Source organism: Centrocercus urophasianus, unplaced genomic scaffold, assembly GCF_019232065.1.
Source record: "Centrocercus urophasianus isolate 14NV4802_14NV808 unplaced genomic scaffold, USGS_Curo_1.0 seq_16, whole genome shotgun sequence".
Taxonomy (NCBI): domain Eukaryota; kingdom Metazoa; phylum Chordata; class Aves; order Galliformes; family Phasianidae; genus Centrocercus; species Centrocercus urophasianus.
Genome location: NW_024884711.1, coordinates 7,362,327 through 7,377,269, shown reverse-complemented (window position 1 = coordinate 7,377,269; position 14,943 = coordinate 7,362,327). Strand labels below are relative to the sequence as shown.

The 14,943-nt window shown below is 39.1% G+C and overlaps 1 protein-coding gene across 3 annotated transcripts in view; it reads right to left on the bottom strand.

The window, feature by feature from the left end:
* CAPN7 (calpain 7) overlaps positions 1 to 14,943 on the bottom strand; it is a 28,935-nt gene that overhangs the window by 3,558 nt on the left and 10,434 nt on the right. For 2 of the 3 annotated variants that reach the window (XM_042816698.1, XM_042816700.1), the window contains 12 exons: positions 14,681 to 14,766; positions 13,672 to 13,765; positions 12,342 to 12,488; positions 10,725 to 10,831; positions 9,118 to 9,238; positions 8,748 to 8,892; positions 7,567 to 7,666; positions 6,143 to 6,278; positions 5,665 to 5,740; positions 3,901 to 4,046; positions 3,386 to 3,448; positions 1,259 to 1,389 (listed from right to left, as the gene is read on the bottom strand). In XM_042816698.1, the coding sequence (XP_042672632.1) occupies positions 1,259 to 1,389; positions 3,386 to 3,448; positions 3,901 to 4,046; positions 5,665 to 5,740; positions 6,143 to 6,278; positions 7,567 to 7,666; positions 8,748 to 8,892; positions 9,118 to 9,238; positions 10,725 to 10,831; positions 12,342 to 12,488; positions 13,672 to 13,765; positions 14,681 to 14,766 (1,352 nt within the window). The remainder of the gene's footprint in view (positions 1 to 1,258; positions 1,390 to 3,385; positions 3,449 to 3,900; positions 4,047 to 5,664; positions 5,741 to 6,142; positions 6,279 to 7,566; positions 7,667 to 8,747; positions 8,893 to 9,117; positions 9,239 to 10,724; positions 10,832 to 12,341; positions 12,489 to 13,671; positions 13,766 to 14,680; positions 14,767 to 14,943) is intronic. The other variant, XM_042816701.1, reaches the window with a different exon arrangement.

Below are 14,943 nucleotides of genomic sequence, written 5' to 3'. Positions count from 1 at the left end.
GAGGAGAGTAAGTTTGTGAAGACTGTATAGCTGGAATACATTTAAGTTTTGCAACACTGGTGACAGAAATATGAGTGAAGCTTACCATGACATGAATGTACAATTTGGAGGAAGATGCATTTTTGGTTTCAGAACTCTATCTGAAAAAATCTGTTAGCTTTTTGCCTCTACACCAAAGCAGAGCCCATGTGGTTACACTTGCAGTGACATGCGTACAGGTTTTGGGCTGCAATCTGATCACCATCCCAGGAACGTGAACGTTGGTGATCTCAGCACAATTCTCATGTTTCACTGCAACCTGGGACAATTTGTCTACTACGTCTTCATAAATGTGACAGGCACTGCTGGCCCTGTCAGTCAAACTAGTCAGGTATGGTCTACAAATGCAGAAAATGCAAGCAGGAAAAGAAATGCTTAATGAGTGGAGTGGGAGAGCCACACCTTCAAGGAAACTCGCTCATGTGCATTTCATGAGAGAGTTTCCTCAAAGGGAAGGTGGATAGAAACATACTACTATTCTGTGGTGTCACTGTGCAGCTTTGTGAAAAAATTGATCACATGATGACTGCATGGCAGGAGCTGCTGCTATTTAGAAGCACTGTACACTGGTATCTTGAGGCAGATAAATCTTGCTGAAGGAATCTGACCTCCATAACTTTAGTATAGGACTACCAGAAGTGAGAAAGTGCTTCCCCTTCCCCTTTATTAGCTATCATTAGGCATACTGACAAGTATTGCAAAGGGGTTGAGAGGATCATACCACTTGAACCACATTCTAAGTAAGACCTATTTTATATTCTACTTTCTTGAATATCCCCTCCAAAACCTGGCCCTCCTGAACCCTCTTCCAGAGCTGAGGTGCAATAATTTAATAAAGGTCCACTCTACCACAGTAACAGTTGAGAGCCTGTAAGTATTACTTGCAACTTTGGGAAGAAGCTTTCACTATGAAAGACTCTTCACAGGGCACTGACATCCAGTTCTTCCTCCTGATCTGCCAGTCACAGAGTAGATGCACTGACAGAGCTGAAGCTACTGCACAGGCTGTTATTTAAGAACCTGTGTTTAGCTTTTAGCATTGATGCCAAGGTTAGAAACAAACAGTGCTGTACCTGCTTAATAAAAAGCTTAATATAGCTGCTTCCCATTTATTATCTCTGGCTTTTCCAGGATCTTCTCATCCAACCCTTGGAGGACTCTGATAATTTATCCTTAGTGCACGATACTTTCACTGTGTTGAGAAGTATGTATGACAAACCTTGGTCCACGCAGCTCAATTAGTAATGGCCCACTCTTGTCCAGCTGGAATTGATAGATAGGGTTATTTTTGTAGCTGTCTCTGAAGTTTCCACATCCTCCAGCACTGTGACCTTTCCACTGTCCATTAACCTAAAAAGTCAAAAGTACAGAAAATGTTTTATATCCTGAGAATTTGTGTATAGATAAGTGATGCAAGACTTGAAGTGCCTCTCACTTCATTTGTCCCTGACTACAGCAATCTTGGAATCTTTAAAGAGGAAGTGAAAGCCAGAATTTGATCAGATTCAGCAAGTTTAACTACCTGACTCAAAGCCTTAGATCTCTCATAAGGTAATATTATTCAGCTCTAAAGACCAGGTTTTGTAGCCTTTGCTTTGAAAATCTCTCCCTCCAGCGCTGCCCATTCACCACCATGCGCTCTGAGAAGCAGTGCTAGTGAGACAAAGATGTCCATAAGGACGGACTCCAAAAGGACAAAGAAATACAAGAGACAGAATGTTGCTCAGATTTTAAGGAACGGGCCATCTGTTTGCAAGTTCCTCCTGCTGGTCATTAAATGAAAGTTCTAAGACATGCCAGGCATTCGCACAGTTATAGCTGAGCTGCAGTCCCTGTATGTTACTTCCCTCCCCTCTCTGTCAAACCATCAGAGATCAACAATTTTTCCTCTGATTTAGTTTCTCTACTCAGTGTCCAAAACCCTCGAAGGTGACACATCAGGAAGACAAGGGGGATTTCTTCCCCCACCACACAACCTGAGGCTGCTGTGAATTTCCAGGCCTTTTCTACCTCAGTTGTAGAATCCCACCCCAGCTGTGCTAGCACAACAGATGACCACCCAGCTTTAGTGCAAGCCATCTCAACGGTGCTTTCTTTGACTGGAAAATTGTGAATTCATTATCTGCTTGTCTTTAAATGCAATGACTGCAATACAGTTACCAAACAAGCATTAAACAGGCAACTAGCCTTCTGTATTTAATCATTTAGACAGAGCCAGTCATGGCCAGATAAAACATGCCTTTCATTTGAATGGCAGACAGGTGTCTCCAGCTAGTTAACAGGAGGCTTCCATGTACTTAAATCTCTTTTGAAACTAACACAGCATAAAACAGATGACATGTCTTAAGCAGGCACATCATCTTTGGTGCATTTTTCTCTTCTTAAACCATTCTTCCAAAGTAAGCTCAGTTTTTTAGAGCTACAGGTGACAGTGGTTTCTTAAGCAACTGACAATTGGTCACATTGCTCCCAGGAATCTCTCTAGCTACCTACTGTGCTCCTGAGCTGGTGAGATTCAAGGACAATAATAACAGCAGCATGTGGCCTCCAGACCACCTGGGCTTCTCACTTATTCTAGCCAAGTATTTTCTCTTGCCACTACTGCTGATCTACTCTCAGGGAGCATTTCTATATGAAATACACCATCTGTATGTATGCTGTCTCATTCCTATTTGACAGTGTGAGTGCTTATCCTAGTGATTACAGACCTCTGAGATAGCAAAATATAAGGCCTGTAAGGTCTTGTGACAAATGGACTTACATAGAATGGTCACATCTCAGCAGTGGTGCCTTTGCTTCGCCTCTGCTGCTTATGCCCTACTGTGCCAGGAAGTTTGGAAGAAAATTGCTCACTTTCTTTTGATAAAGTGCACAACTCTCTGCACACTCATTACATATTAGGGCACGGGTTGTTACTCCAAAGGTCAGTCTGTTCTACAAAGGATTGATTTTGTATCTGCACCAGTACAGCTCTAACACTCTCTGATGAAGATAAAGCTTATATACTGGATAGGAGTCTCTTACTGATAAAATTTAAGCTGCTATCCTTCCTAGTATAAAGAGTCAGCCAGCTACCAAAGGCTTTTTTGTTGTTATGAACAACGCTTAAAGCAGCTAATTGTTTGGCAAGTTATATGAAACCTAAGTACAGGGTTGGTCTTGCACCAGGTATGCTTACATTAAGCTCTAGTTGATGTTCTTAATTAAGAAGTTTAGTTTTTGAGAACACAGCCTAAGCTGGCATTTCTGGACATGAGTGGAAAATTATATTTAGGAACCCTGTACATCTCAAACATGGAAAACCTAACCCAGAATCATTACTTAGTAACTAAAAAAAATTCCTTACCCGTTTGGAAGTGGTGTAAGGTGTAGGAATCTTGGAAAAGGTAAACTTGCACAAGGAATACACCTGTGTGGTAAAAGCAGGAGGTGGTCACCCGTCAGGCATTTCTCATGACATTAAAAGAAAACAAACAGAACTGCCTACGAAGATTTTTTAGATACTTGCTCTATTTAGAAACAACCACAAAGGAAATGCAGCTTTAGTACTTGGGCTCCAGTCACCTCTTCCTATCTTACCCATCTCTTATCAGAAGGCATTTCAGAGGAAAAGGAGAGGTCCTGGCTGATGGCAAAAGAAGAGGAGTTCCCCACCACCACTGTATTGTACTGGCACCCTATATTGCCTCAGCTACAATGGAGAACATTACCAAACACATCATCCAGTGATTCCACTCCAACATTCGTAGCCTCCCTCCTCCAAGTAACAACATGGACCCAGAAGTGCACTCACTCATTTACAAATAGAGGACACTTTACAGTATAATTATTCACATTTATTATGAAACCAGCAGTACGTACCCTGATGGTGTAATGGATGGTGTTTTGTTTCTCATACTGAGACACCACTAACGTAAATGTATGGGTCCCTGGAGAGGTCAGCTTTATCTTGGTCAGATAATGAGGACTGTTGATCCGAATGCCATCAATATATGGAAGAGGATCAGCTGAAAAAGAAAAGAATGAGCACTTCTCCCAGTCAAAGAAACCCCTCAGCCATTTATAATCAATGAATTCTGCTCAGACTGTTGGTACTGTGTTTAGACTACAAGCAGACTTGAGTGCTTTCAGAAGAAAGGAGCTTCAGAAAGCAAGGACACATAAGAGCAACTGTCATTTTCTGAAGATGTACATCACACATGACAGGACAAATTCTGCACTTGAAAGTACAGCTTCAATGACTTGAGAGAACTACTTGTCCAGCTGTCACCAACGTCTCTGTTCAAAGGAGTTCTACTGTGATTATGTTGAAATGTAAAGAAAAAGATAAGGAATCTTTGAGCACTCTACAAAAACCTGAGGAGCCTGCTAGAGAAGCTCCCTTCTCTGTTGACAGGGCAGCTGCAGTTGGTAGACAAGACTCTGCAATATGTTCACGCCTTTGAGAAACAAAACCACATCTCCATTCTCCTAGGATCACCACACAATACAAACAGTATTTATTATAAGCATCCCAAACATTTTTCTTTCACAATTACACAATGCAATTTGTTATCTGGGCTCTAATTGGTTATTTCCAGAATTCTTTCAATTTTAGTCAAGCAGAGACAAGTCTAGCCAATTACTTGAATAGGCCCAGGATCAGTTCCTTTGTTTTCTTCCACAAAGCAACATGGGAGAAGGATTAAAATAAAACAACAAGAAGCTTAGAAATGGGGAATCCCTGTCTCGGTGCCAAAGGATTAACCTGTTTAGTTCTGATCTCATTTTAACAGATGGTAAAAATAATACTGCAGCTTGACAAATCTATTTCCATGGAAAAAGGTTTCAAATGAGTTTGAGCTCGTGAGCTTAGAAGTTTATGAAAGAGTTCGGTTATCAAGAAAAAACAGACAAGTCATCCAGATCTCCTTAATGGTCCTGCTGGAAAACTGTTTTTCAAGCACAGCAGAATAGTTCCCTCCAGTGTACAGAAGTGCATTGGTTGCTGACCTGAATGTTTTCAGTCTAACACACATAAAATAAGCAGTGTTACAATTAACAGCATCACAAGCATGTCTTGGGCAGTAAGGACAAGCAAATTCTTTAACAAGATCAGCTCGTGCAAAACCTGATGTTTTGGGAAGGTCTCAGTGGGCGTTTTCTACAGAAAGCTGGCTTGGATTCTAGGCAAACTGGTTGGCAGAGTACACTGAACAAGACAGAGATGAACCCCACAACCATTATCAGCTATTCCAGTAGGAAAACAAACAAACAAACCAACCCAAGTTCCACTCTTCGTTCAGAAGAACTGTAACAGCTCCTATTACCTGTTACATGAGCATCAGCTTCTGTGTCTCAGATCTACTGTCTTTCTTGGAATAAAACATACATGGCCTTTTTGCAGCTGCAATAAAGCTCCAAAAATCAAGTAGGGTTAAGATCTTAAGCGCATACAGCTTGGTTTATTCCTTCCATCAGTCTGTCAAGGTGGTCAAAGGGCTGAATGACTACATCAGAAGACTGACCTCACAGAATGAGCTTTGCAGCATGAAAACAAACTGTGCCTCTCTTTCCCAGAGAACTCTCTGCAAGTGTTCATTTATTCTTCAGCATCATCTTTTTTGACAGCTGAGGTATACTAACCTGGATAGTAAACTTTTTTGCCATCAGTCTTGTATACGACCATAGTAATAAATTCCCTATTATGTGCAAAGTCATCCTATAAAAAAAAACACAAGTGGAGTTACAAGCTTCTGTGGAACGTAACCAACATTAAATGTAAATCAAACACACGTTCTCCCATCCCTTTGATGACCACACGCTATGGTCCAATATTTATGTTCATCTTTTTAAAATGCCTGAATTAAACCAGCTACCACTAATTAACTGAAAGAAGTTCAGGCCCTTGGGAGTCAGAATTCCTTTGGTACTCCAGTGGTGGAATGTAATCACCTCACTCAATTTTTACGCTGAGTCTATCTCAACCATCTTGAAAGCAGGTATCCGTACAGCAGAATTTAAAGTTTATGCATATAGCCATACCTGGAACATGTAAATGTGAGCAGTAATATCACAGCAGGTACTACAGAGCTCAGAATGTGGAAAGCAAGAGAACTCCCACCTTATCCGTGATGTGTCTGCTCAGCAGCACCCAGACCACAGCTCCACCCTGTGGGCACTGCACCTCCAGCTTGTACTGCGGGTTGTTGGCCAGGCTGTAAGCATCCTTCACTGGGCCTTGCTTTGCATCCCAAGTACTAGGAGCAATGCAGACATTGCATCAGATCAGTTTTGAAAACAAAGAGATTTAGACTTCTCTAACTGCACGATGCTTCTTGTGAGCTTTTATGTCCAAAAGCTTGCTTTTTCTTTTTCCCCCTCCCCTACAGATTTCTATATTCAGGTAAACTTCTGAATAACAATCTGCTTAATGTTTGGAAAGGTGCCTGGTACCTCGAGGTACCCTATTACAAAACCTGCCTCAGGAACTGTCTAGGCAAGGAAAACGGGGGAAAAAAAAGTGCTGATGACAACACTGAGCGTGACACTCTGGGAACAGAAATGGATAAAGCTATTTGTGTCATCGACCCTTCTCACCCCTTTGAACCAAACAGCATTTGTGAATGGCTGCATTATTAACTAAGCTTCAATTTATCTCTGTTGTTATGCCACTATTTATGGCAGATGTCACTGTGCTAGGCACTGCCCTATGCAGAGGTATGACAATCATTAATAATACAAGGAAACACAGAGTAGAAGACGATTGAGTGTGAATATTCATCTCATCTTGCTCCAAGACAGCACTTCTTGGAATTAGTCTGAACACAAAGGTGGAAGGAGCCTTACAGAGAAGTTGAGAAGTTGTGCTATTGATGATGGAGCTCGCGCAGAGCTAACGCATACAGAAGGCATGGGGAAGCAGGGGTGAAGCGTGGTATACTGCAGCAGAGAAACAAATAAACCCTCATTTCCAGAAACAGAGGCACTTGTCTTCTAACTGGATTAGAAAAAGACTGAATGAAATGAATACCAGAGGGAGAACAAGTATCATGTTCAAATAAATTGATGGCTAAAGAAGGCAACATAAAACTACAACTGGTGAGAAATGGACTTTGACTCCTACGACATGAGCAAATATACCTTGTAAAGACAACATGCACTGCACAAATGGCTTGGAACTGCCAGTAAAATGAATTCCAAATAAAAGTTAGGTCACTGAAGCACTGCCTAGTGACTAAGTAAACTAACACGGACTGTGCACAAATCTAATTTCTGTTCTAATATAGAGATGTGGTACTGAGGTCAGCATCCACTTATACAACCTCAGGTCTACAGTATCGTCACAAAGATCACAGGAGTTTCGACAGTGTTATGGAAAACCTCAAAACAGAAGCCTGAGCTCAGAATTTAGAATAGTACAGCTGGACTCCAACCATGCTCTTGAGCCCAACCTCTTCAGCAGTGAGAAAAAAAATGGAAGAAAGGAAACACCTCATCAAGACATTTAGCATTATATTGACACAGAAGTTTATCTCTTGGACCAACCTGTGAATACATGTAGATTCTTTAAAAAGACCAGGGTTCCAACTCAAATAAATAACATCGTAGTACTGGCACAAGTCCTCCCAGGCAATCCAGAAAATCCCTAAAAAGAAATTGCTGTTATTGTTTGCTTACCAGAAATGTTAAATTTACTCATTTTTCAGAAGCCTCTTTTCAGGCAAAAAGTACAGCTGATATAAACCCCACATTTCTATGAAACAGAGTAGTAACATCTGCACTGCCTGCATTCCTAAAGTTAAACTTAACTCACAAAGCAAACAAGTTAAACCAAGATAGACAAGTTAGTTAGAATCTCTGCTTATCTTTAACACTGGGTTCTTTCTGAAGCTGACAAGACATTTTCATTCTCAAGCATTAATCAGAGGGCATGAGAGAACCTCTGTGCTATCCAATAAGGACATCACTAATTGATACTGAGCTGCCTTATTCTTTCCTAAGTTTCTGGAAAAAAAAAAAAAAAAGACAGGTTATCCCAGTTCAACAAACCAGTTTAGCAACACAGTGAACTATTCAATTAATGTGAGTATCCTGAATTGTATTTCTAAGGTACTTCTTTATGGGACTTGCTTTAGCACCCCGCATCTGCTTCATCTTTACAATTCCTGTGTAATTTTAACACTCTACAGCTCATTTAATTGCAACTCCAACCAGCACCACCACCTACATACTGACAGACTCCTGATGAAATGAACTCTCAAATAGGTCTTTGATACTGGCACTCACAGGTCTTGCAGCACTAGAAAGATACACGGTCAGAACAGCTATATATTTAGACTTCAGACTTTTAGAAAATCAGCAGGAAAATCCAGTCAGAAAAATAACTTCCTTAAAACTGTTAATGTAACTTCATATCAATTTTAACTATGAGACTCTACAGATGCACCAATTCCTTACTGAATGGATCTGTAATGAGCTAATCTCTCCTAACTACCGAAAGCCAGGACTGCTATTCTTACACACTGCATGAAGTTCATAATGAAATGCTAAACTCCAATGGACTTGGATGCATACTGTTGTCAAAATGAAGTGGCATTAAACAAAAGGGTTTCCTCAGTTACTCCACCTGTTCCTTGTTCTTAAGTGTTTCTTTCCACCTTTCTGCAGGGATAAACTACCAAGGTCTGCATTATTTGAACATTCAGTGACTTTTTATGCCTTATTACCATTGTCTATTTTCTGTGCTGTTCTTGGATCAAAGTTCAAGTATTTCTGTAGATCTGGGGTCCAACTTCTTGTGTCATTTTCACTGTATCGTCCCTTCCAACGTAAGTGGCTCCATGGATTTTTCAGCTGGAGGAATCTAAGTCCCTGAGGAAATACAAAGTAAAACTGCTGGATTCACCTTATCAAGGTTATGTTTTCATTTATCTGAACGTGGAATAGGGTCCAGCATCTTAAGGAAATAGCATCATTGAGTTTTACTGGGAAATCCTGGAAAGCTTAAGACAAAATAAACTAAAAATCAGTAGCAATCCATCTTGGACAAAGGTTTCAAGCTGGTATCTGAAAAAATCATTCAGTTTTACTTGGTACCTTATGTTCTCTTATATCCAAGACTGCATAGGCATGGGTTGGAACTAAACCCCATTTTTCTCCTTCCTCTTCAGACATCACGCCTGTTGCTGTTGTGATAAGGACATCTCCTTTATGAAACCTATTAAAAAAAAAAAGAGAGAACATTTTAATTAAGCTATTTTTAACAGCTGCAAACTAACATTTGACAGATACTGTAATGGCATGTTTGCACACTGTTAGTATGATCCTACTTTATAGGAATACAGGTTGTTTATTGTAAGCAGAAATCACACTTGAAGATGCTTCAGAAAACAGCACTATTTTCTTCCAATATTTAAGTACAGGCTGCATGTGAAATAAATAGCTATTATCATTATAACATAAAAATAAGCATTTGTAATTCTAAAATATCTAAAATAAATCTGTGTCACTTATTAAAAATACTCACAGATCTTCACCTGAACACAGAAATGGTTTCATCAACACTTACTCAAATCACTGCATACAGTGAGTGAACTCTATTGACCCCAGGGTTTTGATGGGGCTTCACAAACTTGGAAAGTAAATCAATAATCATAGATTCCTGCACGTGCCCACATTCCAGCTTTGTGTCACTCAGTGTCATTCCTACAGGATTTGAACTGTCAAACAGCAGCTGAGTTCTGCAATTATTCTGAATTGCAGTTGTTCACAGTGATCACTGTTATGAAGATCTGCTACTGTTTCCTACAACATGATACAATCCAAGTATGCTCTCAAGGTACTGTATAACCCTGCACAGTTCACAGTCAATGGACTACAGACTGTCAGCGTAGCACAGATTAACAACAACAGTGAAGCTATGATGACTAGATCTCACTAATTGCAGCCACACCTACAAACTGCAATGTCAGAACACCTATCTGAAAAGCTGACCATTAAGTGTGAGTTCCTAAACTACTGAAAAAGCACTATGGAAATAATTCCACTCTCCCATCATGAATGGGGCTCTTTCAGTCAACAATATCCCCCTTCTACTGCCTTGAGATACAAAAGGAACTGGTTGCACAGAACAGTTGAGAAATAAATTTAAGTACTTGCTAGCTGACGTTTACTTTACACTGGATCTTTCACCCTAAGTAGAATTGTGTTACAACAAGTATGAAGATGAGGATCACAGTTCCAACACAGGTTTTCTGCCACTCCTCCAGATTTACAACTGGAGCATAATAATCAAGACTTTGTGATATGATTAAGAATACCATACTGATCTGCTTGCTAGGGAGAGCAAGTCAAGTTCCGGGGGATACTCCTCCTATATTTCCTTCTGCTTTTTAAAGACTTCAGTTGTACAATGGTTCTCATCTGCACTTCTCTGACTCTACAGTTTATTTTCTTCATCAAGAAATTGGCTGGTTTTTTTTCTTCCCTATCAAATAGGAAGGAAAAATATTCCATAGTATCTTACTCTGCTATTAAAGTCACCAATACGTCACTTTTTCTTCTTCCAGAAAGCATGTGGAAGTTATACAAACCACAACTTGTAGTACCAAGATTCTGCTGAGGGATCTGTGATGACTATAAGTTGGTAATCCAACTACTGCAGAGCAAGCATTTTAATTAGTTAAGAAAGAACAAACTTCTACCTCTGATAGAGCATTCTGAAAGTGCTATCTCTATCAAAAGCCTGATTGTCAGAGTGCATAGCAATTCTTTCAGGTATCCAACCAGTCAGCGCATGGAGATCGATGTTCTGAAATACAAGCATTCAGAGAAAAGAACAGGTAACCATCAAAGCACCTTGAAAGAAACCAAAGACACTTATTACAATAGCTCTACATGTGAAGACTCAAGAGTAAGACAGTATGAAATCTGATAAAACTGAGCTGATGAAGAACTGAAACTTGAGAGTTATGAAAGCATTAGAAAAGTTCCATCAGTTTTATGATGCGTTCTATTTATTTCTTTGATTCACAGAATTTTAAATTACAGCCTCAGAAGAACTACTTGCAATCTTGCTATTATATATGCATTTTAAATTATTTATGTTTTACTTCTAAGGCTCAGGGTTTCAGAGGTTTTTAATATATACATATATTTTTTGTAAGGCTGACACTGTCATGCTTTTCAGTAAAAAAAGGCTTTAATCTCCTTATTTTATCTCCTTGAAACATTGCTTCCTCTCCTTTCCTTTGAGCTCCTCAAAGGAAAAGCAATGACTGTAAAGGTTTGCAGAGTCCATGAACAGCACTGGTGGGTGGGAACTTTGCAAACTGCAAATACAGCAGACAATAGACTGATTAGACAATGAAGCTGTGATGTAGTGGAGAACAGGGGGTGGAGATTAGATGTCAAATGTCAAGCTGTTTTTCCAGACAGCAAGTTAGAGGAGGACAATGCAAGTCAAACAGCTATTCCGTTTCTTCAGCACTGTTGTGCAGAACAAAGCACCCTCCACTGACATAAACATACCGAAAAATGTATGCTACATTCTGCCCTTGTGCAAGGCCACATTTGCTTCAATAATCACATTTCTGAAGGTGATAACTTCCTATCACATCCACAAAGAACACAATTATCAAGACATCAACTAGAATGGAATAAAGACACGCTTAAATTTAGTAAGTCTGAATGAAAAATCAGAAATCCTTTCTAGGTAATGAATAAAGATTATTTGGGCTGGAATAGTCCAGACTCTCTGAAAGAATAGTTTCCCCATCAACAACTTGGCTGCAGCATTATGACAGCCTATTAAGTAACCACACTATAGGCACCTGATACATATTCATATAAATGAGTGGAACAATCAGATAAGCTTTCTTATATCAAAGTATTTGTTCCCTCCATAAACATGGAGTATTTCAGCCTGCTCCCTTCTTAGCTGGCTGCTCAACTTAACAAGGGAGAATCATGCTGTCTATAGAATAACAGTTAGAAACAAAAAATCTGCATTACTGGTACAGGTAGAAGCAAAAAAATGTATGAGTTTGCTCCAAACTTTCATCTAGGGTCAATATAAAGCATAACTTTCTAACTCTAAGTCTCAGTCCTACAGTTAGTACAACAAGTTTAACTCTGCCCTTCAAGTCTGACATACTGGAGCACAGTTAAGCACGTCTGTGATAGGAAGAAGAATTAGAACAAAACAGAAGAAATCCAACGCTTACCTCCCAAGCATTCCATTCTGATTTCACTACAAGAAATGAGGAAACTTGACAGAGATTATCTATTCTTTTTCTTATTAGAAATTATCTAGTACTTACAGAATTTGATCCAGGAAAATCATATCCTCCCATGACCTTCATGTAAGCTTTTTCTATTAGTGATACCCACAGTTCATTCTTATTGTTAGAATAAGAGCAGAGAAGTTCCCCATTATGATCAACAGGTAACTGGTCATCTATGATCACCTGTGCAAAATAAATAAGAAGTTATCTTACAGCTAATGAAGTACCCTGCAAGTATTTAAAAAAAAAAATAACAGAACTTAACTCTTAGGAATACATAGGCACATACTTAGGCTTCCAAGGCACGGATCTGACCACTTTTTCAGATGAGGACACCTGTACCAATCAGAGGCTTACCCTATAGTGAACAACTTGTTCTGTTGTTAGCTGTCTCATACACCATCACTGGGTGACCAGCATCTGCCTTGGTTTGCTCTTTAGGAAGTGGAGGTTAAGACACAACTTGCTCGTCAAGTATTTAACACCAGCTGGAAAGCTCAGTGTGACTGTCAATATTAGGAAAAGCAGAGAAAGGCCTAACAGTACCCCTCTCCTAACTAGGAGAAAGAACATAGATTGTGCTCAGTGTGCAGTGGAGGAATTGCAGCCATTGATCTATAAAGGACCAAAATGCATGTCACATCACTTCCATAGTCCCCAGTTCCTAATTTATGTTTCTTTTCTCTAGAAAGGAAGAAGTATTAAAGGAGCAGTTGCAAAAACATCTACATTTCTCGTTTAAATTATGTGGACTATCCTTCCCATTAGTATAGATTATTACTGCAGTACTCATCGTGGTCTGAAACAATTTCCCAGCACAGATATTTCACACTGCCATCAGTCTATTACCAATACACTACTGAGAAAGCACGTTTTCATGTCAAATCCTATTTGTGCAAGAATGGATAATCCTTTTTGTAGAGCACAGCCACTCACCCTACCAAAAAGCAGCCATGGGAAGATATACTGGAGAGCATGGAGAGCAGGGGAAACACTTAGGTGATCCTTCCCTCTATCAGTCATTTAGATTCCAGGATTTTGCTACTAACAGGCCTCCTAAGCTAGAGGTTGTATCTTAGCATTTGATAATATTTGAGGACTTGCCCCAAGCCCCTCATCTATGAACACAACCATTGGATTTTTGAACTCCCACAGTGATCATTCAAAATGAACTGCAATAGAGACTGCTACGGTATTTTATTTTATACCACTATTTACTGCACAAAGAAAATGATGTTTGTGAGTTTATAAAGCTCTACCATTTATCTTCAGGCATCTCCTCTCTTCACAAAAAATCTTTGGTTGTCAGCTTTTAAAATAGACTATTTTAACAGTAAGAGTATTAAGTTCCCCCCCAAAAATTTACCTTTCTAGGTACACCATTGATATGAAGTTTCACCATGTATTTGCCACATGGATTATACTCTGGTTCTCCTTTCTTATTCTGAGGGTAAATGATACTGTTAAAAAAAACACATAAATTGTGACATAAGTGACTCTGCTGTCAACAGAGTGATAACATAAAAAGTGGGATTTCTAGAATCTATACTAAGAGATAAATATGGAATTTTACATGACAAAGCCACTCAAATTTAATAAAAGTGGCAATGATGTTTAAATAGATTTTATATTTCAGACCTTATTCCTGATGCAGTTCTCTCCTAATCGGAGTAAGAAAACCCGAGTTATACAGTAATTTCTCTAACTGAAACACAAGCAGATGTCTTACTTTTAAATGTATCAATATCAATAAAATACAGTATTAGCCTGAATGACAGTCAAAGGTTTCAAGACTACAGTGATACAGAACTCTCTGCTCACAAAGGTTACACATTCCCTTCTAGCAAGTATAGGTTAAAACAAAATTCTAGAAATAGCATTCACACACTTGTCTGGCAATGGGCTCCTGGCAGACAGCCTGCCAAAAGCATGCTAAATTTATCACTGAATGCTTGTTAAGTTGGATTGAGACAGTGTTGTTACCATTCTGCAGCAAGATTTAATAGCAACTATTTGTTGTACAGCAGTTGACATAACAAAGAAACAAACCTACAAGGCATTCTAAGTAAAACTGCTATTAAAAACAAAGCTTTCCAGACTATTTGCTCTTCTCAAAGCACATTTAAAGTAGTTTCACTTTCAGAAGAGGTAAAGCCACAAGATTCCAAGGGAGATAAAGGTGAAACAAACACTAGCTTTTACTGTACCCAAACGTATGACAGAGAACCTCAATTAAAACTGATGAAAGTAGAGCATACTAATCTAAATATTTTTTATATATTACTCATGAATAAGCTTAACAGACAGCAATTTAAACAGAACATACTGCTTAGCTGTGTTAAATCTGATGATCTTAGAAAATAGCAGCTATTTACCTTGTAATCAACTTTTTGTTGTATCTTCTTTCATACGCAGCACTGATAGCAAGGGATGCCACAAAGGAACAATCTGACACTATTGTCTGTAAAGAAAAGAAGACAATGAGGATATTTACTAATATTTAGATACTAAAGAAAAATGGCTTGGGTGGGAAAGAAGGGAAAATTGTCAGTTAGTGATTCCCCTCCATAGTGAAAGGATTTAAATGGAAAGAAGCCAAGTTACTAAAAAAAAAAAAAAAAAAAAAAAAAAAAAAAAA